Below are 27,643 nucleotides of genomic sequence, written 5' to 3' on the forward strand. Positions count from 1 at the left end.
AACCTAAAAAAAGATAGATGTGGTATCTTCTTCTTGTTGTTGCTACAATTTAGTGCGCTATGCTACGTCTCTATTTTAAAAACCATTGTACAAAACAAAATAAACAACTACAATTCACTTTCGTTTCACGATCACGCCGAACTCAACAGTAGGCCGCTTGGCGCGCTGCGGGCGTAGTAGGCAACAAAATCGAGGCGAGGTGTCGCGACCTTCGACGGTCGCGACCACAGTCTTACGTTATAAGACTGTGGTCGCGACTTTAATGTTCGACTGTGCTGACGTCATATTAGCAGGAAGTGCTGTGATACGCGTGTTTCCCTCTGATGATGTTTGGCGTCAGTAATCTTGAGAGTTTATCAGGGAAGATATGCCAGGGATATAAACAAACCAACTGTGTGTGTGGGCAGGCACATGGGAGATAAGTTGTGCGATTGAGATTGGATGTGTGGACAGTAATTATGGTTTCCGTTGCAAGGCTGAAGAATTATGTGATTGCAGGTCTTAGCGCTTGTGGTGGTGCAGCTATAGTATACTATGGACTTATTTTCGATAGAAACAGGAAACAGGCCTTGCAGGCAGCTTACACGGATAATTTTACACCAAGTGTTAAATGGGACAAAAACTGGGATAGGTTTGTATAGCTTATATCAAAATAACTCTTCAAGTGTTTGGTACTGTATGTTCTCATGCCGTGAAAAACTGCTGACTTGCGTTGGGGTTCCTTAACTTATTACAGTTGCAAAAATCTATTTGACTCTGTAAACGTTAACCCTCCTTACTTTTGTGATGTTGGACGTAGCGTATATTCTCAATTCTTACAGGATGGAGCCAACCTCACTTGTAAAATCTTCCAAAGGGAATTCAGATGACAATAGGTATAACGAGGAGTTAGAGAAACAAAAGTCAACTGCTACACGTAATTTAATACTGATACGTCATGGTCAGTATAACCTATCTGGCGAAACGGACGCCGAAAGAGTTTTAACTGAACTTGGTAAGTCAGATGTAAGTTTTTGAGTATTGGTTTAATGATTCAAATTAAGACACCAAATGAAGTAACGATTGTCTTCTGCTACAGGAAGGAAGCAAGCAGCTCTGACAGGGCAGAGATTGAAGGAACTTGATATGCCTTATACGTGTCTTATTCGCTCCACAATGGCACGAGCTGTGGAAACTGCAAAAATTATACATAGCTACTTGCCAGATGTACCAGTGCAGGATTGCAATATGCTGGAGGAGGGTGCGCCAATACCACCGGAGCCACCAGTTGGACACTGGAAACCAGAAGTATTTGTATGTCTGATTTAAAAAAATCAAATTATTGCAAAAAGAAATTTTCCTAAAACCATTTTTGATCATTTAACAAGAATGTTGTTTGGAAAATAGCATCCACTTACCAATTCCCATAATATTGAATGTATGCAGTGTCGGTTACAGAACTTCACTTTTAGTGGAAGGTGCAGGGAATGGAAGTGATCACTGATGTGAAAAGAGAAGTGTCACAGCAGGAATATATCAATCATGTTGCAGAGAAGGCAGCATATTTAAGTGCTTCAGTCTTGTAGTTGAAATTGCATTGTACTGTCATAATACTGCTGTGAATACAAATGAAACATAAGAAAATGACTATTTAGTAGTGATGGTGACATTTGTCAGGAAATGTTGGCAGAGATGGAGGCAAATTGACACCAGCCCAAAGTTGCCAGGCTCTAGGATACACATAACTCTTCCACAGAATTGCCTTGAACCGTGGCTTTCAGGATGTCATGTGAAAAGGAAGTTACTAACTACTACAAATGACACATATCAAAACTAAATTTTATCATTGTAGAGCTCACTGATGATGCCTTGAAAAGTAAAAGGGTATAATGCTTCTGGGATACATAAAATACAGTGCAGCAAGAAAAGGCAGTTTTTGTTTACAAAACAAATACCATAAAAGAGCTTGTCTAGAAGGGCAAGCTGTAGGGTGTACAGTAGATCCCCAAAAAGGAAACTGTCAGTCTTCACAGTTAGGCTATAATTTTCTCAGCTGATAATGTGATGTGAAACAGAGGTGAATTAGAAATGCGGTTTATGATGCACATTATGTCTTACTGAGGAATAAGTCTAAAACACTGTAAATTTCAGCAGTTTCATGCCCTAATTGTATGCTTACTAAATACACTACTGTTATAATCTGTACCATCAGCAAATGACAACTTCAAATCTATGTAGTGAATTATACAGTTAGAATGAGACAATAAACTAGTGTGGCCCAGCTGCTAAATGACCAGTCTCTAATGAAGGAGAAATGTTCAGAGAGTATCATTGTGTTTGCCTTCAATAGCTTTACACATTGCAGTTTTTCTGTTCCTCCAGGTCATTAATTTAAACTACTGGAAAGTTATCTAGTAGAAAATATACAATTGATGGAGCAGAAACTTAAAGTGTATGTTCTATTGCATACTTAACTGCTCAAACACTATGATTTAAAATTGCTTATGCAGGATCAACTTTCATTTCATTGTAATGCCTTGGTTTTATTTTCTTGTAGGTCCTGAGCAGTGTTCAATTTCTCTCTTTGTCAAAAACCATACAGCTTTGCAACAGGCTCAATGGAGACAGTTGGAAGGGGTAAATTGTCTTCCACAACTTGTTTTGGAAGAATGATGTGGTCAGAAATTGCTAAATAGTTTCTCATATTCTTGCGAATAAGAGCTACATAAAGCATTGAATAGTTTAACACCATGCTTAGGATTCAGCTCAAATTGATCAGGTGTAAAATGAAGTAAATAAATGGAAATATATATTAAAATGTATTATGATATAGAATTTAAAGCTCTTACATGATTGTATTACAAATGAAGTAAACTTCAGATGACAGGAGCATTAAATTTGCGCCAAATGAGGACTGATCTTCAGAACGTTGCATTAGAAGTCTAGCTTGTAACCTATTGTGCTACAAGCAAAAATGTATTCATATGAAGTTTTTACTTACATCCAAATAATCCTCTCACAAATTCATATGTAGTTACCCCCTTAATTTGGATATCTATGAGCAAGTCGCTTACACACCCTCTTATTCTTGGAACACTCAAAAACAGTTTTTTTGTAATTTTTATTGATGTATTTGTACAGTGTTGTACTACTCACCAGTATTAACTGATTTTCTGAAACGTAATTTCCAATACGAGGTATCACTGCGAACAACCTTTACGACAGTTGGAGCAGCATGCTAGCCAGTGATTTCGCAGGCATCCCATGGTTCAAGTGGATCATTTTAGTGAGCGTTCAAGTTATTTGAATGTCGTTTCAATTTTTTTACATACTGAAATTTGTGAGGAAATTTTATGCTTATGACAACCATTTTAAACTATTTCCACAAAGTACTGAGATACCCTATTGCTATCATAACATTAATCAACAAATCTAAATGCACCTTTTTTTGTCTGGTTTGTAAATGGGTAGATTCCTAATTTTTGTGGTTCTCAAGTTACTGCTGAAATCCATTTTTCTCTGCCATGTCACATTTCCTAGACATAGAGCAGACTGTCAAAAAGTACTAGCGAACAGTGACAAAATTAAATCAGACAAGAAATAATTATTGAGAACTTGATACTGTTTAATATGTATATATGGACATCTTGCCAATGGAAGATATGAATGAATTAAAAACATATTTTCAGTTTTAATCTCCAATATTATTTGAAAAATGTGGCAGTGCTCTTCTATTGTTTGCTGATTCATCACTCTCCCTAACAAGACCCCAGAAATAGTCACCCATCATCAAAGGGTTCCAGTGATTTTGATAAAGGTTTTCAATGACATTAGCCTCTTTGGGTATTGAAATGAATCAGTAGTAACAGTTGAAAATTTGTGGCAGACCGGAGTCCAACTGAGACCTCCTGCTTAATGCGAGTGGTCATGTTAACAGTCTAAGCCATATGAGTACACTTCACATTGAATCCAGCCTATTACACACTAAAAGTGTAGGGGGAAACAAGGAGGTGGCTGCCATAACACTGTAGCCCAATTTTAAATGTTAATAATTCATCAACTTACTTGGTGATAAACTTGGTTACCACACTTCAGGAATCTTAAACTGGGAGTCTTAAAGGCATTGAATATCATGAAACGACTTCGGGATGGGATAAGATCATGGGAAATTGGTACGGGGAGTGGCAGATGCTATTCCTACAATTTTACTATGTGGAGTAGGGCAAATAATAGGTGCACCATGTATATGGTTATCATTAACTTCCTGTTGTGATGCCTTTGGAGCTAGACACTGGGGGTGCCAGTTTAACAGCTGCTGCCTACTATAGTGTCATTCTTAACTTCTGACCAGCAATGGGAAACTACATCTTTCCATCTAGAGGCATCTACACGGTACACAGCATGTTTATTAGGCCCAAGAATTCTGCCTTACTTACCTGCAATATTCACCCACTAGAGGAACAACTTTCCAGCAATTGCCTACAAATAAGACACTTAAGGACCAGTGCAAAAGAGCACTTAAGTGACAAGAAGCATAAAGGCTCTTTAAAAAGTTTGCAGTAAGAGCATTACTGTGAGGCTCCCAGTTTCATATTAGACAAATTACTGGATCAACTGTGAAGTAGTAGTTCTGGCAAACAGTGAATTTGTTGTGTTGTACACACAGCCCAAACTAGAGAATCCCTTTTACTGTTTCATTGTTTTCTCTCATAAATTGCTCAGACACACCTTCTGTAAGAATTCACTATATATGACACTGAATGAAAACTTTTTAGGCACACATGCAGCTGAGAGATGACCCCATCATATACGAGGGTAATCTCAAAAGTAAGGTCTCCTATTTTTTTTATTAGTACATAGACCTGTTTATTTCTACAATGGTTTACATCAGTTTACAGCATGAACATTTAGCTACTTTTTGACATAATCACCATTTCTGTTGATGCATTTTTGTAGACACTGTGGCAATTTTTGTATGCCCATGTCATACCAGCTCACTGCCATGCTGTTCAGAAAGTTATGGACCTCTTTTTTCACCTCATTGTCAGAGCTGAATCGCTTTCTGGCCAAATGTTCTTTTAAACTAGGGAAAAGGTGATAGTCACTGGGCGCGTCAAGTCAGGACTATAGGGTGGGTGGGTGATTATGTTCCACTGAAACTGTTGCAGGAGAGCTACGGTTTGCCGAGCGATGTATGGGCAAGCGTTGTCATGGAGAATGTGTACACCCTTGCTCAACATTCCTCTTCTCAGGTTCTGAATTGCCCGTTTGAGTTTCACAATACCTGTCAGCGCTAATAGTGGTCCCAATGGGCATAAAGCTGACCAACAATAACGCTTACAGGTCCCAAAAAGCGGTTGTCATGACTTTAATGGCAGACCGTTTGTTTGAATTTCCGCGGCTTTGCCGAAGAAGGATGCCTCACTGGCATGATTATTGCTTGGTCTCAGGTGTAAAGTGGTATGCCCAGTTTTCGTCACCCATGACAATTGAGTCCAGAAAGTTGTCCTGTTTGTCTGCAAGGCGGTGAAGAAATGTGCGGGAAGCATCAACTCATTGGCACATGTGGTCCTCAGTCAGCATGCGTGACACCCATCTTGCGCACACCTTCTGGTAATTCAATGTTTCCTTTAAAGTTCTGTGAGCGGTGCTTCGAGAAACCTGAAGAACCATTGTGCAGTGTTCACCCAGGGTGATCCGCCGATCTTCACGCATGCTTTGCTCAACCTTCAACACTGTCTCCTCAGAAATTAACGGTCTCCCACTCGTGAATTTCAGTCCGACCAGCTGCAAACTCTCTACACCACTTGCGAACATTTTTGACATCTGTGCACAACTCACCGTACACTTCCATCAATTGGTGATTGATTTCGATCGGTGCAGTGCCCTTTGCATTCAAAAACCAAATAACTGCATGCAGTTCGCACTTGATGGTAACATCCAACAGGAGCTCCATTCTCAATGGCTGCCAAGCCAAGACTGAGCACCTCAGTGTGGCATGTGCATGTTTATACACAGTGCGTGAAGCACTCTTCATAACAGTGTGACCAACCGCCACACAGAGTTCTGTACTTATAAAAAAATAGGAGACCTCACTTTTGGGATTACCCTCATAGTTAATCTGCTCTAATTCTTTGAATGCCCTTCAGGTTATGCATAGCTGATGGTGGGTGTAGTATTTATGAATGGGAGTTGAAAGTGCTGGTCTGAAAGTTCCCAATGATTTTTAAAAATCATGATACATGAAATATTGTATAAGATAGAAGACAATTTTCTTGTATTATAGTTACATATCACACTTTGCACAAGAAGTCTTAGCATGCCAATTGCTGCAGTATTCAGAGACACAGATTGATCTTTGGGTACGTATTCTCAGTGAATAGTATCTGTGCAAACAGATTAGATCTCCAGTTCTGTACAAGGCATGAGGATAAAATCTGTCATTTCTGTTGAACCCCGTCTTTCCACTGGCAGTGAGAAAGTTATGTGGTTTGAGAGTACCTCCAAAGCCTGTGGTCTGTGTTATCGATTAGTCATACAGAAGTCTGGTATTCAATTTGTAGTATTCAAACAAGGCTTTTCAGTGATGGGAAAATTTGGAATAGAGCTCAGTCATCCTTGTGGGGTCAAAAGAGAAGCTACTTCAGAAAATAAGTAGCAAAATTGATACGCAAGATGCTAAATTAGGATCAAATTTAAGCATGGGAACATAACATTTAATACAGTTATCAGCCTCGTAATAGCTGATTCACTGCTCTGCTATTCACACTTAAGTGCCTGACAGAGGGTTCTTTGAACCACTTTCGCACTATTTCTTTATAATTGCACTCCTTAACAGCATGTGGAGAAAATGCAGGCTTAAATCTTTGTGTATAAACTCTGATTTCTCTTGTTTATTACTATGATCATTTCTCCCTGTGTAGGTTGGTGACAAAGTATATTCACATAGAGAAGAGAAAGTTGGTGACTGAAATTTCGTGAAAATACCAGGCTGCAACAAAAAAGGCCTGTGTTTTAATGAATACCACTCCAACTCACTTATCATATCCATGACACTTTCTTCCCTATTTTGCAATAACACAAACCAAGCTGTTGCTGTTTGGACTTTTCAGTGCCCTCTGCCAATCCTATCTAGGTCAGATCCCATACTACACAGCAATGCAGGATGAAGGAGCATAGTGTAGGCTGCTTCTTTAGTAGATGTATTGCACCTTGTAAGTGCCTGCCAATGAAACATACTTTGTTCTGCCTTTCCCACAATATTGTCTATGTGATGTTTTCAATTTAAGCTGTCTGTAATTTTAATACATAGGCATTTAGTTGAATTGACAGTCATTAAATTTGTGTGATCTATCATGTGACCAAAATTTAATGGGTTGTTTTTCATAGTCCTGTGGATGAGACCACACTTTTTCTTATTCAGGGACAGTTGCCACTTTTCAAACAATGTCTATGTCATTTTGAAATTGGTTTTAATCTTCTGGTGACTCTCTGAGACAATAAATGACAGCATCATCTGCAAACATTCTAAATCACTTATATAGATTTGGAACAGCAGAGGGTGGAGAACACTTCCTTGGGAACGCTGGATATCACTTCTGTTTTACCCAGTGATTTTCCTTCTGTTACTACATACTGTGACATTTCTGATAAGAAATAATGAATCCAGTCCACACAACTGGGGCTGTACTCCACAGGCGTGCAGTTTGATTTGAAGTCTCTTTTGAGATTGTCCGGTGCCCAGTACACACTGTTATGCCAATTCACGGTTCCATTAAGTTTAAATTGTGGCTCGTCACTACCTTCGTCACAAATTGTTATTCATCAGTTACCATTTGCTGATAACATTCGCAAAATTGCATTCGGCAATCAGGATTGTCGTCGTTAATCGTGTGCAGTAATCATGGAATGTAAACTCTCCACTTTGCAGCTTTCAGAATGCGAACCCCCGCTTCATGTGCACATTGCATAGCAGACTTCTGTGGAGAATTAACACGTTTCCAACACAAGCTTTACGATCTAATTGGTGGCAAGCAAGCAGATACACATTTGGCACCTGCTGATTTTTCTGATTTTGGCTTAGAGGATGTGGTGTGCATACACAAGAGTTTTGAGCCTTCCCTATTGCATGCAAATGTCGCATGATGGTGGGGTGATCACAGTTCATCATATTTTCCAGTTCTTGAGTACACTGATGTGGCTCATTGTGGATTAAAGCTTTTAAACAATCTTCACGAAACCCTGGAGGTCTTCCTGTGAATGCAGTCACTGACATCAAAGTGATCCTCCTTAAGCTGAGAAAACCATTTTCTTGCTGTGCTCTGGCCAATGACATTATCCTCATACAAATGTTTCTGCTATCACCCCTCTATTGTACTCAAACAGAAGAATATGTTGGAAGTGTTGTGATTTCTCCACTTGGCACTCCATTTTCTAGCCTACACATCTCCACTCGCTATCTCCAAACAACAAAATGGCAATATGTAATCTCAAATAGCAACAGTGAACTAAAAAGGAAAAGTAACAACCAATAAAAAAACCTAGAGCAACTGGAATACCAACACGCAAAACAAAAGGTCTGTGAACTTATGCATCCACCTAATTCTTGTCCCTTGAACTTCATAAGCTATTGTAATACTATATGTTGTGGTTAGCATACATGCTAAAGGCTTTAGAGTGTTTCTGCCTTTTTCTCAAGGTTCATTCCACCAATCACACTACCCAAGAATTCAACTGTTTGTCTTAAGGTTCCTGTGTGGGAGATATTCCTATCGTCACAGGGCACTGCATCGGAAATAAGTGATATCACACCCATTGTATCTTGCAGGGGCTATACAGCAACTATTTCCTTCTTGTATTGTATATCCTCCAATGACTGCTCCCTTGCATCTTATAACTAGTAGAGGAGGACAGTAGTGACTTGGTGAGTGTAACTGATTACCATTGTACAATATGGTCCAGTCAGATCAGTGTAGGCAATGTATTAACTGTTTATTTGTGAAATGAAGGAAAGGCTTAAGTTTGTCTCATGATCTGCCTTCGGCTTTAGCAGTCTGTGGGACAAAATGAGCACAAGTTTTAAAGTTTTGTGCAGCATCCCACGATAATTAGTGACAGGACTTTGATGTGCCATCAGTATTTGTTCCATATTTTTTTTACTGTAATCTGCCAGTTGAGCAAACTAACATGATAAATTGTTTTATACCTGTTAAGTTTACTCTTATTTCTTAACCACCAATGTGGTATCACAAGTGAACATTGGCTGATAAGATTTCTTATTGATCCTGTACAAACTGTTTAGGTTGTGACCTCATCTGAGTAAAACCTACCTATTGTTCCTCATGTTCAGAGGAAGGTAAGGAGATGAATGCCAAAAAGTGAGATAAAGAATCACAACCCTCTGTTTTAGATTCTCATTTGCCTTTATTGTGAAAGCAGTTTGGTTCTATACCTCAACACTGATACAAGCAATTCCTGCTGCTAATAAGCACCTGTGACACAAAGAGTACTACTGTCTCTGAAGCAAGAGGAAATTGCAGCCAAAATAAAACTGCAGGAGTAGTGTAAGTTTTTAGATTTCAGTCTGTGTCACTGCAGACCACTGTAATAACCTCCTGTACTTTGCAAAAGAAAAATAGAAGAAAAGCTTATTTCAAACTCCTGGCATAGAACAGGGTCATTTGTATGAATGTTAAGGAAACTGATTTCAAAACCACTGACTTACCTATGTTTGGCAACTACAGGCTGCACAAAAACAAGTCGATATATCTCTAAGGCAGGTGAATGTTTTAGTTTCATCCCTCCCCCCATGAGAGATCGTGTGCTAATACTGTGCAATACTGTCACCAGTCAACAATGACCTTGAGTTCTGTGAGGAAGTGTGTGCACAAGTTTCTTTGTGTATACCATATCCAGTTGTAGCCTGTAGTTGATAATTAGATCCTGTAGAATTACCACATTATGGGGATGTTTGGTAGGGTGCACGAGTGTCTGTCAAACCAGGAGTCTATGCGTGCAACTGTGAACACAGACCGAGCGAGGTAACGTAGTGCTTAGCACACTCGACTTGCATTTGGAAGGATGATGGTTGAAACCCACGTCCAGCCATCCTGATTTGCATTTTCTGTGATTTTGCTAAATCACTCAAGGCAAATGCCAAGATGGTTCCTTTGAAAGGGCATGGCTGCACTCCTTCTCCATCTGTGCCTAATTCGAGGTTGTGCCCCATCTGTAGTGACATCGTTGTTTTTCAGATGTTTAAACACTAATCTCCTCCTCCTCCTCCTCCTCCATGAACATGGCTTTCATCTTTTAAGAAGAAAGTCTCCACAGCATACTAACCATAAAGGTGTAGGAGCAGCAATAGTAATATTGAAATTAAAAAAAAAAAGTCCTGGTTCATGTTCACAGTAATCTGAATGAGTGGGCCCAGTTCATGTTATGAAAAATGCTCCTGCACCCCCCCCCCCCCCTCTCTCTCTCTCTCTCTCTCTCTCTCTCTCTCTCTCTCTCTCTCTCTCTCTCTCTCTCTCTCTCTCTCTCTCTAAGCACATCACTGAATGGTCTCTCGCTTGAACTGCATGGTCTCTTGCTTGAACTGCATTTGACACCTTGCATCTTTTGAAAAGAGGCAAGATCGTGACTACATGGGCCATACTACAGGGGTTAGTTATAAAGTCTCAATCATCACAATGAAAACAAAAAAAGTGTAACAATGAAACTAGGTAAAGTGTTGGCCCTTCTACATAATCACTCTTCAGCGAGAGACATTTTTTCCAACATTGGATGACCAGGTGGAAACCTTTGTTGCATAAGTCTGAATTTTGGCTATTCACGAAATGTGTCACCTTGCAAATCATCTTGTCATCTTTCTGAAAATGCCTGCAACACAGTGTTTTCTTCCTTCAAGAAAAGAGAAAGAAGTCACCAGGTTCCATCTCAGGAGGATATGGGAACAAGGGGAAATTTGATAGCCAAATAAACAGAATATGTGGTTGTCCTGTGGAGAATGGGCTGGGGCATTGTCGTGGAATGAAAACACCACTTTGGATTGCTACTTGTGATTCGTTTTCTCCACATTCTCTGATAACCTTATTGGGAGATTTGTGTGATGGTTTGCACTGTGTGAGCAAAATCTGTTAGCACCACATGAGGGAAGCTCTGAGAAACACTCAGTGTCACATTGCCCTATGATGTTTGGGTCTATGCCTTTTTCTCCATTGATGGATCCAACTACTTCCACACCTTGATTTACTCCTCTGTGTCAGGTTCATAGTAACACACCCAGCACCTGTCAATGGTGACTAAATGGCTAAAGAAGTAATTTTAATTGCTCTGATACAACTGCAACATTTCCGTTGCTGCCTCAGTTTGGCAGTTTCCATTATTAACTTGGAGCAGGTGTTGCATAAGATGAACCGAAAAAGTGGCCATTTAAACCTCTGCACCACTCTTCGTTAAATGCTCTTAACAACTGTGGCTGTGGTGGCAAGTCAGTATGGTATGCAGCTAAACTTGACTTACGCTCTTGTAGGGAGTAGTTTTATGCTATCAGATATCACAAAGAAATTATTTTAATGTTTCAGAGAAGTGAGTTGATGTGTTTCAATTTCCCCTCAGAACTTATTGAGTGATAATCTGCTGTCCTCACAGTAGTTACAATATTGTTGCTCTCACAAACTGGTAACTGCTCTGTTTAGCTGAGTAAATGACCTTTGTTTTTTTTTTTTAGAGAGAGAGAGAGAGAGAGAGAGAGAGAGAGAGAGAGAGAGAGAGAGAGAGAGAGTGGGGGGAGGGGGGGGGTGCACACTAATTTAATTAAATACATTCTTTTGAATGAATATTAAGACAGTTCTTCTGTTTGACAGCAGTTTCATCGTGATGGTGCTCGAATTGAGGGTGCATTCAGGAAGTATTTTCATAGAGCCAAACCCAGTCAAACTTCGGACAGCTATGAGATCCTTGTCTGTCATGCAAATGTCATTCGCTACTTTGTGTGCAGGTTTGTATTTTGAATTTTTGTGTAACATATTACAGTCTGATAGTTATTTTATTTTATAATTTTGTTAATTAATAATGTTAAATGATTTGTGACCAGATCATCATCTCACTGTATGCTCAATACTATTTTCTTGGCACAGAGAGTAAATGCATGGTCTGTGTAGAGTGACTTGAGGAAACATTTATGAAAATAAATACAGTTTAGTCACGGGAAAAACAATTTGCAATGCGACAGCATTTCAATGTATTGCAATTTCCATACAAAAATTACTGTCTAGGAGTACAATTACTGTTTCAGTAAAACTTTTTACCTGTTCAGATTAAGAGCTCTTCCGTATTCAAGCAAGATACACATGGTTGCTGTACAATAATAGCTGGTTTGTTGCATCAATAACCAGTTTGGGGATTTATACATATTATAAAGATATCAGATGTCCTGTAACTTCTGTTGACTTTTTCAGCATGTTTCTTCCAAGAACTTTCTTGTGGTTATGCAGGTGCTGTAGTTTGCATCTATCAGGGCTGTTCAATAAAGAATGATCATAATTTTTTTTGGCAACATACCTTTACTCATCCTCATAATTTTGATGGTCTTTCTCAAAGTAGTCTCCCATGAATGTGATGCACTTGTCCCAGCGTTTCTGCCAGTCTTCAACTACATGCTGGAAACCACTTTTTGAGAGGTCCTATAAAATCACATTCGCAGACTTCACCACTGCTTCTGATGATTGATAATGCCTCCCACGAAGGCGTTACTTCATGTTAGGGAACAGAAAGAAGTCACATTGGGCTAAATCTGGACTATAGGGAGGGTGAGGGATGCACTTCACATTGAGTTTTGCAAGATATTCAGCAACAACATTGGCAATATGCGGCCGCGCATTATCGTGGTGCAGCATCCAGCCTGCATCACGGAAATGTGCTCTTTTGCGCCTGATATGGACTTGCAATGTTTTCAGGATATCCCTGCAGTATTGTCCAGTTACTGATGTGTGTGCAGGTACAACATGCTGATAAACCATTCCACGAATATCAAAAAATGAGATGACCATAACTTTCCCAGCAGAAGCAAGCACTTTTGCTTTTTTGGGGGTTGGTGATGGAGATTCCCACAATGAGCTTTGCTGTTTGCTCTCAGGATCAAAATGATGTAGCCAAGTTTCATCAGCAGTGATTACATTTGAAAGAAATTCTGGATCTTTCTCTAACGTCAACTTTAACTGCATGCAGACCTGCAAACGAATGTCCTTTTATTCAGGAATCAACAGTCTTGGAATCCGTCACGCACAAACATGTCGTGTAATTTTTCTGTCACCAACATGTGGGTGGCAGCCAATGAAATGTTCAGTGTTTCAGAATGTGATCTTAAGGTAATTCGTCAATCCTCTCTCACAATGACAGCAGCAGTGTTGGATGTTTCCTTCCATAAGAGCAGTAACTGGACCACCAGGTCCACCTTCCTTTGAAATTGATTGCCTCCCCTCCTTAAAAAATTTAAACCAACTTCAAGCTGTGCTGTAGGGAATAACAGACTCTCCATAGGCCTCCTGTAACATTGCATAGGCCTCAGCTGAAGATTTGTTGAGACAAAAGCAGAATTTCGAAGCCACATATTGTTCCGTGTGTGTTATCTCCATTGTAGTGGTAGGCAATACTGAACATGTCTGACCTTGCCTGTCTCTCACAGGTGGGAACCAGGAGTCACAACAGTGAAACTACTACGGCGTGTTTGTTGCACATTAAGCTAACAGAATATCATAAGATTAAATTTTAGCATGAGAAATTATGACCATAAAAAATTATGATCATTCTTTAGTGAACAGCCCTCATATATACCATACAGTGGGACTGAGGCTGTATTATAATGGTCCCCAAAATTGATATGCAAGCCATTAACAAAACTTTCCAATCTCAGTATCTAAGTCAAGTCGCAGTGAACTTCTCTGTATGTTCTATGTACCCCTTCATTCAGTGTTGCCAACAGTTTACCCTCCAGTAAGTTTTGCTGTAGCCATTATAACTTTATAGTCATTACCGACTATAAAGTTGAGTACAAGGAAGAGTTTAGCATGCAATTTCCTTTTGGGTATAACAGTAAATAATTGCTTCAACTAAATTTTGCCATCGTTTGGAGACGAATTCTATAAGTTTCACTCTCTTCCAACCATTACATCCTCCATTACATTCCACACTCTGCAATCTCATTCTCATGTCCTGCAATATATCTTATACCAAAATCAGTAGAATTGGGTAATAAGTTCCAATTCTTGAAAATTATGTTCGCCATCGCATTTTGCAAGTGACCGACTACACAAATTAATTGAAGAGGAATTTGTCAGCAAGAAGACAAGGTGGAACAGCAGTTAAATGATTGGAAATTGTCTCGATTTAGTTTTTTGGTTTCTATGGCGTGCTGTTTCAGACAAGCTCTTGATTTTTCTTTTACTGAGGCTGTTGTAAATTTCCTCTGCCATCTGCCATGAAGTTATATATACGTTGTAGATTCAGTCGTTTCTAGGTTATTTTCTTGCATAGTATTTTCCTTTGTCTTACCTCACTATGCTTTCCATATGTATTCTGGCCACATTGCACTGATGGTTTATTTCTCCTTGTTCATAAATTTACTTCATTCCCGATCCCGTTCTTCTCCACTGCCTATTCATATTAATAATTACCAGCATGTTTTCGGAGTAGGAGGATAACAAGGTAACATATCATGCAAGTAAATCAACAATTTGGCATTTTAAAGCCACAGAAACTAAAAGCATGACTTCTTGCAGATATATATATATATATATATATATATATATATATATATATATATATATATATATATATATATATATATATATATATATATATATATATATATATATATATATATATATATATATATATATATATATATATATATATATATATATATATATATATATATATATATATAAAAAAATACAAAGATGAGGTGACTTACTGAACAAAAACGCTGGCAGGTCGATAGACACACAAACATACACACAAAATTCAAGCTTTCGCAACAAATTGTTGCCTCATCAGGAAAGAGGGAAGGAGAGGGGAAGACGAAAGGAAGTGGGTTTTAACTCTTTGGAGCACGGTGGTATACATAGTATACCACCTTTTGAAAATTTTCTTGGCTCTTTGCACAGTGGTTTAACTGCACGACCACCACTCTAATATGCTCACCTAGTTCTCTACTTATCAGACAGATGGCACTCACTGCCTATAAGGAATCAGTTCCCGCCAAGAATTGCATAGATTACAACTGTGAAAGCTGCGTGCTGAGTTGTGCATGGTTTTTGCGTGTGAATAGTGGTTTATAACGAATTTCTTGTTGCGCCTGTGTTTTTTCCATATCTTGGACGTCACAGCTACGGTATGAACCCATGTATACATTCATATGCACAATCTTCCGTTATTTATATACAATTTATTTTGGTGGTATATTATTTGTACCACCGTGCATGTAGCAGTATTCTATTGCATTTCGTTTCCTAGTATAAAATTCGAAATCCTCCGCTACAAAGTTTAGTTTTTAATTGTGTTGTGACTTATTTTAGCTCTTTCTCCATTTTGTTTTGCTTACGTATTCTTTACTTGGATTCAGGCTGTTGTTTGAAAATGAAAATGTCAAGAAGAGGCTTACGAGATGAAGAAATCGAACGATTATTGTGTGAAATTCCATCAGACGAGGATTCCACTGTTGACACCACAGATGACGAATCTGATTATGAAGCAAGCATTGTTGCGGAGGCTATTGTGTCGTCTGAAGGCGAAGTTTCAGAGAGCGAGGAAGAAAGTGAGTCCACTCCGCCAAAACGCGCTGCTGACACAGCGCCAACTTGGGGACAACAATTCAATGCTACCTCAGGAATGCAGTTCGACAGTGAATCAGGACCAAGTGCTTTTATTAGGGACATTGATGATCCAGAACCTATCGATATATTCGAAAAAATATTTCCAAAAGAGCTAGTTCAGCTAATCGTTTTCCAAACAAATTTATATGCGACGCAATCTGGCAAGTCTTTCACTCCAACAACTGACAATGAAATACGAACTTTCCTGGGAATCAACATTTTGATGGGTATAAAGCGTATGCCAGCATACAGAGACTACTGGTCTAGTGCCCCAGAACTTCATGATCGTTATATTGCATCTCTGATGGCAGTAAATCGGTTTGGATGGTTACTGAGGAACATTCATCTGAATGATAACACATTGCATCCAGAAAAAGGACACCCAGGTTATGACAAACTGTACAAGCTGCGACCAGTGATCAAGATACTATCTGAATCTTTTTCCAAGTGTTACCAACCCAGCAAACACCTAGCAATTGATGAGTCAATGATCAAATTCAAAGGCCGCAACAGTATGAAACAATACATGAGAGATAAACCCATAAAGCGTGGTTACAAAGTGTGGATGCTGTGTGACAAGACCTCTTACAACTTGAAATTTGATATTTACACCGGAAAAGTAGGTGACACAGTGCAAACAGGCCTTGGGGAGCATGTAGTGCTGAGTTTGTCCTCTGAACTCGTAAATAAAGGCCATTATCTTTATTTCGACAACTATTTCAATAGCTATAACTTGTTGGCTGGTTTACAGCAGAGAAACATATATGCCTGTGGGACAGTTCAACCAACAAGGAAACATTTACCCAAATTAAAAACAGACAAAGAATTAAGCAGAGGTGAATTTGACTGGAGGGTCAGCAACTGTGGCATCCTCTACTTGAAGTGGAAAGATAAGAGAGCTGTTCATCTCCTTTCAAATTTTCACAGTCCTGAAGTTACTACAGTGACTCGCCGTGAAAGAGATGGTTCACGCATAGAGCTACCTTGTCCTCAAGCAGTGATGGATTACAATGCACACATGAACAATGTCGACAAGTTCGACCAACTGAAAAAATCATATGAAATAAGCCGGAGAAGTAAAAAGTGGTGGCACCGAATATTCTTTCACCTGCTTGATGTCAGTATCGTCAACAGCTATATAATTTGGAAGGAACTAGGCGATAGAGAAAAAATGACTGCCAAAGTCTTCAGGATGAGTATCCTGCAAAGCTTAGTAACCCAGAAAACACCATTGAGGCCATCTAGACTTCATGAGAGTCAAGTCCACGTAAAGAAAAACAAGCCATATGTTTCCTCACGCCAGCGTCTCGACAATTCATCCCACCAGCCAGAGCGTACTACCGCCAGACGTTGTGCGAAATGCAGTACAAAAAAGAAGCAAGTGCGCACTTTCTGGATGTGCGCTGAATGCAAAGTGCCTTTGTGCCTTAGCAAAACAAAAAGGTGCTTTCAAGATTTTCACAAAAAGGAATAAGAAACATATTTTATTTGTAAGGTTTGTAATTTGATTTTGTATTGTAAATGACCAATTGCCAGAAATAAAATTATTTTACATTAATTATACTAATTATTACTGCTTAGAGTAGAATTTAAAGGTGAGTTACAAGCACAAACCAAGATATCTCAAAAACTTTAGGTACGGCCCTAAGTGGCATGGTGGTATATTATATATACCACCATCTAAAACCAAAATCAATACAATAAAAAATTTTAATTCATGTTTTCCTTTATTAGCAACCCCACCAGACATAGAAAATGCATGTTTTATTAAAAAATTAATTAAACATAAAATCTGTGCATCAAAGAGTTAAAGGAGAGGGTAAGGAGTCATTCCAATCCCGGGAGCGGAAAGACTTACCTTAGGGGGAAAAAAGGACAGGTATACACTCGCACACACGCACATATCCATCCACACATACAGACACAAGCAGACATATGTCTGCTTGTGTCTGTATGTGTGGATGGATATGTGCGTGTGTGCGAGTGTATACCTGTCCTTTTTTCCCCCTAAGGTTTGTCTGCTTGTGTCTGTATGTGTGGATGGATATGTGCGTGTGTGCGAGTGTATACCTGTCCTTTTTTCCCCCTAAGGTAAGTCTTTCCGCTCCCGGGATTGGAATGACTCCTTACCCTCTCCTTTAAAACCCACTTCCTTTCGTCTTCCCCTCTCCTTCCCTCTTTCCTGATGAGGCAACAATTTGTTGCGAAAGCTTGAATTTTGTGTGTATGTTTGTGTTTGTTTGTGTGTCTATCGACCTGCCAGCGTTTTTGTTCGGTAAGTCACCTCATCTTTGTATTTATATATAATTTTTCCCACGTGGAATGTTTCCTTCCATTATATATATATATATATATATATATATATATATATGCAGCGATGCAGTTCCGAAAACGATCTCCTACGGCGACTAATGCGATACTGATGAGCTGAATACGCCTGTATCTAGCTAACTGACAGGCAGATGGCACCACACAGCTGCCAGTGTATTGGTCGTACAACAGTGAGTGAACGAAGTGCAGCTGGTGTCTCTCAGACACACCGACCACTCCAGGGTTAAAACAAACACTTGCATTATAAGGAGATCCAAGTTTGAGTCACGGTCTGGCACAAACTTTCAATTTTCAACATTGAAATGTCTGATTGCAGCTAGTGTTGGTCTTCTCTTTGAAATTTGATATATATATATATATCACTCACTGTTGTACGACCAATACACTGGCAGCTGTGTGGTGCCATCTGCCTGTCAGTTAGCTAGATACAGGCGTATTCAGCTCATCAGTATCGCATTAGTCGCCGTAGGAGATCGTTTTCGGAACTGCATCGCTGGAGTCTACCAGATGCCACGCGACCTTTTGCCATTACTGGAGGTATATATTAAATTTTTTATTTAACGTAGTAGCTTTTAATACTTGTTAGTAACAGCTGTTGCTAACAGGTATTTTTGTTTACCTTCAGATCCAACATGAGTTCACAGAAGACCTGCAATTTGGAAAACTAACATGATAGGGAAATTGCACTCCGACTGCTGTTTGAGGAATCTGATGATGAGTTTGATATTTACAATGATGTGGAAGAAGACAATGTGGAAACGAGAAGAAGATCATGTGGACGAATGTTTTCTGGAAAGAAACAAATCCACAAAATGGTCAAAAGTGTGTCCCCCAAAAATGTTCGTATTCAACGACAAAACATTGTTACTCATTTACCTGGAGTGAAAGGAGCCACTAAGAATGCCAGAACACAGATGGAACACTGGCAGTTACTTTTCGATGGTGCATTACTTTCTAGTATTGTTGATCACACAAATAAAAAGATTTATGAAGTACAGAAAAATTATTCCAGGGAAAGGGATGCTCCACTGACCGATGTATCTGAAGTAAAAGCTCTGTTAGAAATATTGTATTTATGTGCTGCAAGCAAAGATAATACTAACACCCAAGATAGATGGGCAGCCAATAAAATGGGAATTGAGTTATGTTGTCTGATAATAGCTGAAAAACAGATTTAGGTTTCTGTTGTATTGCTAGAAGTTCAACAAGGATATCCGAGAGGAAAGGAAGAAGGTGGATAAGTTAGCCCCGATATGAGGTGTTTTCACCCTTTGTGGAAAATTGTAGAAATGCTTATTCTGTCGGGGAGCGCTGTACTACTGATGAAAAGCTGGAAGCTTTCAGGGGCAAGTGTTTCTTCAGACATTACACCCCTAGCAAACCAAATAAGTATGGGCTCAAAATATTTGCTTTGGTGGATGCTCGGATGTATTACACAGCCAACCTGGAAATTTATGCTGGTAAGCAGCCTACAGGGCCATTTGCAGTTAGCAACAAACCAACAGATGGTGTGAAACGTCTCGTTAATGAGATCTCAGGAACTGGATGTAATATAACTAGAAAATTGGTTCACATCATTAGAGTTAGCTGACTACTTGCATCATAAGACTCTTACTCTGGTTAGAACTATAGGGAAGAATAAAACTGAGATTCTGCCAGAGTTTATGCAAGCGAGAACAGGGAAATAAGAACCACACTGTTTGGGTTTCAGAAAAACTCAATTCTAATGTCATATGTCACCAAGAAAAACAAGATGGTTCTGATACTATCCACAATGCATCATGATAATGGAATTGATGCCACTTCTGGCGATAAGAAAAAGCCAGAAATGATAACATTTTATAATGCAAGCAAATCAGGAGCTGATACTGTCGATCAGCTATGCAGCACGTACAATGTATCAAGAAAAACCAACAGATGGCCAGTGGTGATTTTTTATACCATGATGAACATTGCAAGTATAAATGCGCAAATAATATACCATGCAAATAACAGCAGTGCTCGCATCAGGCACAGCTAGTTTCTGAAACTTTTGGCACATAATCTAGCTGACGATTACTTGTGTCAACGTTCCCAGTGCTTATCGTTGCCAAGAAATCTCAGACAAGATATTCAGAATCTTTTTCCAGATGCGGTCCCTGTCCAACCTACAGAAGAGGACCAAAGCTCAAAAAGACGGAATTGCTGTAAATGTGGTAGTTAAAAAAACCGGTACACCAAGTACAGATGCTGCAGCTGTAAGACATTTTTGTGTTTACAACGTGCACAGCAAGTATGTGCTGACTGCTGAGAGTAGTGCCCACTGAATGTGATATTTCTGTTATAATTTGTACAAAGCAATTAAATAGCAACATTTCCATACAAAGACTGTAATGCAAGTTTTTGAAAAGTGTATGTTAGTTTTCCACATTTGTGATGAAAGGCATTAAAAATTACATAATGTGACAGTCAGCAGTTTTATGAAGCACATTTATACTTAAAAATAAGAAAAATAAATTATTTTCCATTGGTCATAATGCACTCCTCTTTTATAGTACTTGATTAGTGTTTTTACAAATATAAACTTGAACAGATTGAACTAAAACTACATTATTGGCGCAATAATGCTTATGGCATCTGTGAGACTCTATGCGACCTACAATGAAACAATATCCTATGCGACCACTGCAGGGTTAACCGCCACGGCCCTATGGACACACTTCCCTTCCGCTGCAAATTCTCAACTTGTTACACTAGTAGTGTCCACTGCCCATGCATTTACTTGCTCAAAGTGAGTCCTTTATTGCTGCAAGATGCTCAGTTTCATTTGTGCATCAGCACTGAAGTTATCATGGAGGTCATGCCTGTAGATATACTGTATGTGGGATGAATCACTTTAGCTTGCACCACAAATATTGTATAGATGGAACGTGCTATCGATGTGCGGTTTTCACAGAATGGATTGATAGTCAGGGGCTTATGTTGTTAGCCAATTAACAGATTGTAGTAATGCTTAGAGTGTGTGTTTCTTCTGGAAACATTTTTTTGTAACATGGAACAGTACCTATTGACATTAAAAAACTAAAAGTAGGGTAAATTAGTATGTCAGTGATGTTTGTTAGCCAGGATTCTAAGGTTTGTGAGAGATTTTATTTTGAAAAGTTCGCGTCCCGATAATTGTATAATACCTGTGGTAGCACACAGTAAAGAACAACGTAAGTACGTACAGTAGTTATGTGGACTCTGATCAGTAACAAGACAATTGATCGTCACAAGTATTCAAAATGACCATGACAGTTTTAATACACACCTGCAATTTGTTATGGAACAACTGCTGTACACATGCTAGCATTTCAATGGAGATGTTTGGGCAGGCTGCAGTAATACATTGTTGCATATTGTTGGTTGTAGTTGATATGCCCTTGTAGACAACATCTTTCAGCTTTCCCCGCAGAAAAAAGTCTACAAGCATCAAATCTTGGGAATGGGCCAACCAAAGTAAAAGTCCTGTATGTCCAGTCAAAGGATTTGGAAATAATTTTTGAAGACAGGCTCTGACACTTTATGCATTATGAGCTGGACAGCCATCATATTGGTACCATAGGTTTCTCCTGGTCTGCAGTGACCTTGGAAGATGGACTATAAGGAGGTAGCAATACCTGTGCACATTTAGTATTCCATCTGTGAAAAACAGGTCTGTGAGCTGATGGTTCACTATCACACAGCACGTGTTATACTCCACAAATGGTGATGTTCACCTGACAAAGCCAACGGGGTTTTTCAACAGGTCAGTAATCCATGTTTTGGCAGTTTACGTGGCCTTGATTGGTAATTGTGGTTTCATCAGGAGTATCCTGTTGAAATGCCCATGTACAAAAGTTAACATGATTCTGATAATCAATTCCATGCAGCTCGTGATGGAGAGATATGTGATAGGAATGGAACCTATATCGATGGAGAATGCAGAGGACACTTGCCTGATTCATGCCACTTTCTTATGAGATTGCATGAGAGCTAACATGTGGGTCAACTCCAACAGCAGCAAGAACGTTAATTTTCCTGTCTTCTGTCATCACTTGTTTTCTTCTGTTACACTGTCTGTGTGTTACAATACAACTTTAACATATCTGGTTGAAGAGGTTGATAAATAATTGTTGAGATGGTTGACGTCTATCAGGACATCTTGCCGCATACATCATACAAAAATGAATTGCGTTCTTCGTACACATTCCTTACACCATGAGCATATTGGCTTTTTCTGCATTGGTTAATTCTATCATCCACACATGACCTAGTGCTTGGACAGTCACACACTGACTGACTAACAAGTCACTTTGCACTCAAGGAACACACAAGCACACTGTAAGAAAACATAACAACATCGTACCTAGCAACTATGCTGGTTGAATGGCACAAAAAGGTGTTAGTAACGAAACTTTTCGAAATAAGATATCTTGTAAATGAATGAGACTTTCACTCTGCAGCCAAGTGTGCGCTGATATGAAACTTCCTGGCAGATTAAAACTGTGTGCTGGACTGAGACTTGAACTCGGGAACTTTGCCTTTTGCTGCAGAGTGAAAATCTCATTCTGGAAACATCCCCCAGGCTGTAGCTAAGCCATGTCTCCGCAATATCCTTTCTTTCTGGAGTGCTAGTTCTGCAAGGTTTGCAGGAGACCTTCTGTAAAGTTTGGAAGGTAGGAGACAAGGTACTGGCAGAAGTTAAGCTGGGGCGTGAGTTGTGCTTGGGTAGCTCAGTTGGTAGAGCACTTGCCCGCAAAAGGTAAAGGTCCCGAGTTCGAGTCTCAGTCCGGCACATAGTGTTAATCTGCCAGGAAGTTTCATCTTGCAAATGACTCACGCTAGAATTGTGCTACCAACACCACTTCTAATTTACCCTACTTTAAGTTTGTTAATGGCAATAGGCATTGTTCCATTCAAAAAGTGTATGTTTGCACAAAAAATACACTTTCTGAATATTATTACGATCTGTTTATTGGCTAAGAATACGAGACCATGACTCCCAATCCATACTGTGAAAACTGCACATCAATAGCATTTTCCATTTCCACAATATTTGTGGTGCAAGTTTTATTTAGGTAAGTCACCTTGTATTTATGTTTGGTGTCTTGCCCGTTAGACATGGAGTAAAATCATATGATGATTGTGGGCTACATTGAGAAGTGTCGTAAGAGTCATCTTGACTAATAATTGAAAGGAAACTGCTTCGTCATTGATCTGTTATTCAGTTCTCTGTGACTTAAATTTTGTCATTTACTTAAACCACAACTTAACTACTCCAAACTAACTATTAGTATTTCCTCCACAAAGGCAATCAGTAGCGCTTCCAACCACCTGTCTTACTTGTTTAGTATTGTACTGAATTAATTTTTCTCGTTTCCAAAGAATCTCAAAAAGCTGTCATACAAAAATTAATAATTACGTTCTGGGTGTTCAGCCAAATGAGGAAAGGTGATAGTGCAAACAGATAAACTATGAGAAAAGTTTTGTGTGTAATAGAGTTGTACATGTTTCATGGTTTACTGTGTAATTGATTTTGGATCTTGAGTAACTTTTGACAGGAGCTGTTGTGAATGTTGATGAAAAATTGTGAATAGGTAGCTTGTATATTTGTACTTTGGCCAACATGAATATGGAAGTAAAGAAATAGCCTCAGCAGTGAAAGAATGGAGAACCTACTTTCGGGGTTCCTCTTCAAAATGACATATGTATGATATCTGTACAATGTTTGGTTCTTGTGCAATAAATAATTGAAAGCGTTTCTGGACTTTATGTACACCCTTTAAATTATCCATTTATGATTATTCATTTCTGATGTTTGAAATTGTGTTTTTTTTTTTTTTTTTTTTTCATTTCTCTAGAGCTCTGCAGTTTCCTCCTGAAGCTTGGTTGCGTCTGAGCCTGAACCATGCAAGTATTACATGGATTGTCATCCGTCCCAGCGGATTTGTTTACTTACGTTCTCTTGGTGACACCGGTCACATGCCTGCAGCAGACATTACATCCACATAAACTTTGAGAGGAGAAACTAGTTTGTTTGAGTGGAGTTGATTATTGTTGCTATTTTTGGACTGAGCACAACTGTGGAAAAAATATGATGTGTACTTTTGATCTGTTTGCTGTGTAATTAGATTATGTGAAGTGACATTTTTTGTGTGTGTGATAACCAGCTTTTAGTGCCTGTTGTAGGGAAATTTTTTGGGTTATTAACGGAAATGAGAATTCCACCTTCTATTCTTGAGCTGCATTTGTTTTTTACCAACAAGACATATTGAACATTTTAGCACTAAAATATGGTGTTGTATTTCATTTGAACATTTTGTGTGACATTTGGAATGTGTTATTCACTGTATGTTCATTTAGTTAAATTTATTTAAAATATTGGACAGTTAGTAAAATTAGAAATGTTGTGTATCGAAAAGACAACATTGAAGATGATGAGGATCAGTAGTCATAGCACTGCCTATCATGCAGACCATTGAGGCAAGTCACCAGACACCAACTTGATGTGAAATGATGACTGATGAATAGGATAAAACTGTTGGAAGACACACATTGAGCTGCTTGAAAATTTTAGTTAATTTATGTAAGATTTATTCTGCAAGTCAAATAGGCTTTCTTTGAAAAATTTTACAATACATATGGCAACTAGACAGATATCCATTGAACAGAAAGGCTGATTACTTTGTTTCTGTTATTAAATAGTTCTCTTTAAAGCTGGAGAGTCAGAGAGAAGGTGTATTTACTACCTCTTTCTATGATACGAGCATATAGATTTGTACGTGCCCATCAATACAAGGAATATTGTTCTCAAATTTCTTGTTCATGTTGTTTATCATATATTGTCTCTGATTATGAAGTGCATTAGAGTAGTAACAACCCTCCCATCACAGGTTCTCGGTATATGCATGAGTAAAGAACACATTAGGAACAATTCATATAGTTTCCTACTTCAGGTTAACTCTTATGACACAAAATCATTTGGAAGAAATATCAATACAAATTAAAACACACTGATTCCATATTGGAGTAATGACATATGGTTTGATCACATTATTTGCAGAATGGTTCAAAGACAGGCTGTGATAAGTATACGTATTACTGCTGTAAGGCTTTACTCTCATTTGCAGTTACAAATTTCCTCATTCTGTGGTTCAAATTGTCAGGATCACTTGGTTATACCATGAAAGGTTTCCAAAAAAATTTTGTAGTGGCAGCTGCATATTATGAAAGTAGTCTTTTTGTACAGTGTGTGACGTAGGAGAGGTATGACAGAATGATAGGTTTACCTTGCTATCAGCTGCTGTATAGTACTTCAGTAGCGTATGTAAGTGAAAGATGTGGCAGTTAAATTTGTGACCGAATCCTAGAAAGTGATAAATGCTGGACTACTGAATGTTATTGGAAGTTAAACATACTAGTATTGGCATCTTGTCAAACCTCACTTTGCACAAATTTGCAATGACATTTATCAGATGAGTGTCAGAGCACACAACTTTCGTGGTAGAAATCCACAATAGAAAGCTTCTTCACTCTCAAGTATCAAAAACTCAGTATTGAGATTGGACCTGTTTCTTGTGGAAAACTGGATGTTTCATAATCCAAATAGGTGCTTTATTTTGGGATGATGGTAGTGTAATTTGAGACAGTTTTTTTTATATTCATATCTAGTTCCATTTCCTCACTGTGGTTAGTGCGACCTATATTTTGCTTTCATTCTTCAGCATGAAATTGAATGTTTAATGCTGACTCATTTGAGATTGGCCATTTTAGTAATGGTGTACAGAAATAGGCAAAAATGATGACTGTGGTTCAGCAACACATCACAGCAAGTAGACATTTAACCCAGTCATGGATTGTCACATTTTTTCCATTGCTATCCATGGAAGCGTGCGATAGTGGGAGAATGTAATCTGCAGTTCTCTTAAGTTACCTGACATGTCTTTGGAGGAAACTACTATTTTCACTCCATTTGGGATAAATTACAAATGTTTAGAAACAAAAAGCAGTTGAGACACAACAGCATTGTTGTTAATAGCTTTTTGTGAAGATGTAGCCCAACCGTTAACGGAACTATTGCAGTAAAAGTAATTTATTTTATTATTCTGTTATTAAAGTTGTATTTGAAACGTTTCATGTATGAAACAATATGCTGTGGATGAGATAATGTGTTAGAAAGAACTAGTCAGAATATGCTTTCACATATCAGTGCTCAGATTGTCAATGTTTCCATTTAAAGTGAACTTTGTGGTATTGATGTTGTTTTATGTTGGGATAAATTTAAGTATAGGTGAGGAAATTTAAGTGTGCTGTAATAGAGGTTTTTAAAATTCCAGCATTGCCATGGCAGTTCCATGTCTATGAGCTTTCATGCTCCTGGATTTGAAGGTACCTAGTACATTTTCATATTGCCCGTATAGCAGTTCTAAATTTTTCTTGTGTGTAATGTCTTGCCATTTTAGTAATGTACAGTTTATTTTCAGTTTTGTCTTCAGTTGTTCATGTTTATTTGTGTTTTTAAATTATGATTTAGTAATTTGTCTGAGATCTTGTCATTAGTCACTAGCATTTATTTTCATCGTCATCTCATTTTGCATGTTTACGTGGATTACATTGTTTTCTGCAACTTTATGATGAAGTGATGCTATAACAGGTTTGAAAGGAACATAGGACATTAAGTAGAAACATATCTGTAACAGGACTGTGATAATATAATTTCATCTACAATAAGAAGGAACAGTGATTCTGTACTGTGATAAAGAAGTGTTACCTTTCAGAGCTGACTAGTGAGCATCGTAATTTCCTTACTAAAAATCTGTATTTTAGTGGCAATAGTATTACTTTCAATACAGTATTATTCATGCCATAGTCGTCACATAAATTTAATTTTTTAAATAGTTCATATCATCTATTAGTGCTCCAAGATTTACCAGAAAAATTGCCTGAAATCATAAAGGTGCTCAGGACATGTTCAGGACATCTATTAAACTGTGACTTTTTTGATGCAGTCTGTGGTATTTTGTTGTAGAAGCATATGAAAATAGTATTGTGAGAATATATCAGAAATAATGTGGATTACTCAGATTATTGTTTTACAAACACAATTTTACAGATATATTTTTCACTTGTCATATATGCAACGTTTTCCAATCCATAATTTTAATGTGTGAATAGCATAAATTGCATTTTATGTGTTTCTGACTTTTGTACTGACTTTTTTATATATAAAAAATTAATTAAATTAGAAAATATATGTTGAAATATTTATGGAACTTGGATATTTTCTTATTACCTATTATGAAGTAGGAAGTCTTGCTGTATTTCTCACCAAGACATAGTTTCTAATTTGCCTCTACATCGATGTCTTCTTGTTCTCCAGTAGTATAAGAGATGGTAGTCGGATGGGGCTTCAGAAAGTAAGCTGCACATGTCATCCGACATTAAGACCATTGAGCAAC

The 27,643-nt window shown here is 38.3% G+C and overlaps 1 protein-coding gene across 2 annotated transcripts; it reads left to right on the top strand.

Moving 5' to 3' along the window:
• The first annotated feature begins 277 nt into the window (after positions 1 to 277).
• On the top strand, positions 278 to 27,393 carry LOC124711338 (serine/threonine-protein phosphatase PGAM5, mitochondrial). 2 transcript variants are annotated; one of them, XM_047241373.1, is made up of 5 exons: positions 278 to 631; positions 822 to 994; positions 1,079 to 1,293; positions 11,847 to 11,980; positions 24,047 to 27,393. In XM_047241373.1, exons 1-5 carry the CDS (start codon positions 459 to 461, stop codon positions 24,195 to 24,197), a joined length of 846 nt encoding a protein of 281 aa, XP_047097329.1. In that variant the 5' UTR covers positions 278 to 458; the 3' UTR covers positions 24,198 to 27,393. The 2 variants fall into 2 exon arrangements, with proteins under 2 accessions (XP_047097329.1, XP_047097330.1); XM_047241374.1 differs by having other exon boundaries at positions 11,850 to 11,980.
• The last annotated feature ends 250 nt before the right edge of the window (positions 27,394 to 27,643 follow it).

This window comes from Schistocerca piceifrons, chromosome 8 (assembly GCF_021461385.2).
Source record: "Schistocerca piceifrons isolate TAMUIC-IGC-003096 chromosome 8, iqSchPice1.1, whole genome shotgun sequence".
Lineage (NCBI taxonomy): Eukaryota > Metazoa > Arthropoda > Insecta > Orthoptera > Acrididae > Schistocerca > Schistocerca piceifrons.

Coding starts and splice junctions, on each gene's coding strand:
- LOC124711338 (XM_047241373.1), top strand. CDS start 459: ATGGTTTCCGTTGCAAGGCTGAAGAATTATGTGATTGCAGGTCTTAGC. Junction 995..1,078: donor AAGAGTTTTAACTGAACTTG/GTAAGTCAGATG, acceptor CTTCTGCTACAG/GAAGGAAGCAAGCAGCTCTG. Junction 1,294..11,846: donor ACTGGAAACCAGAAGTATTT/GTATGTCTGATT, acceptor TCTGTTTGACAG/CAGTTTCATCGTGATGGTGC.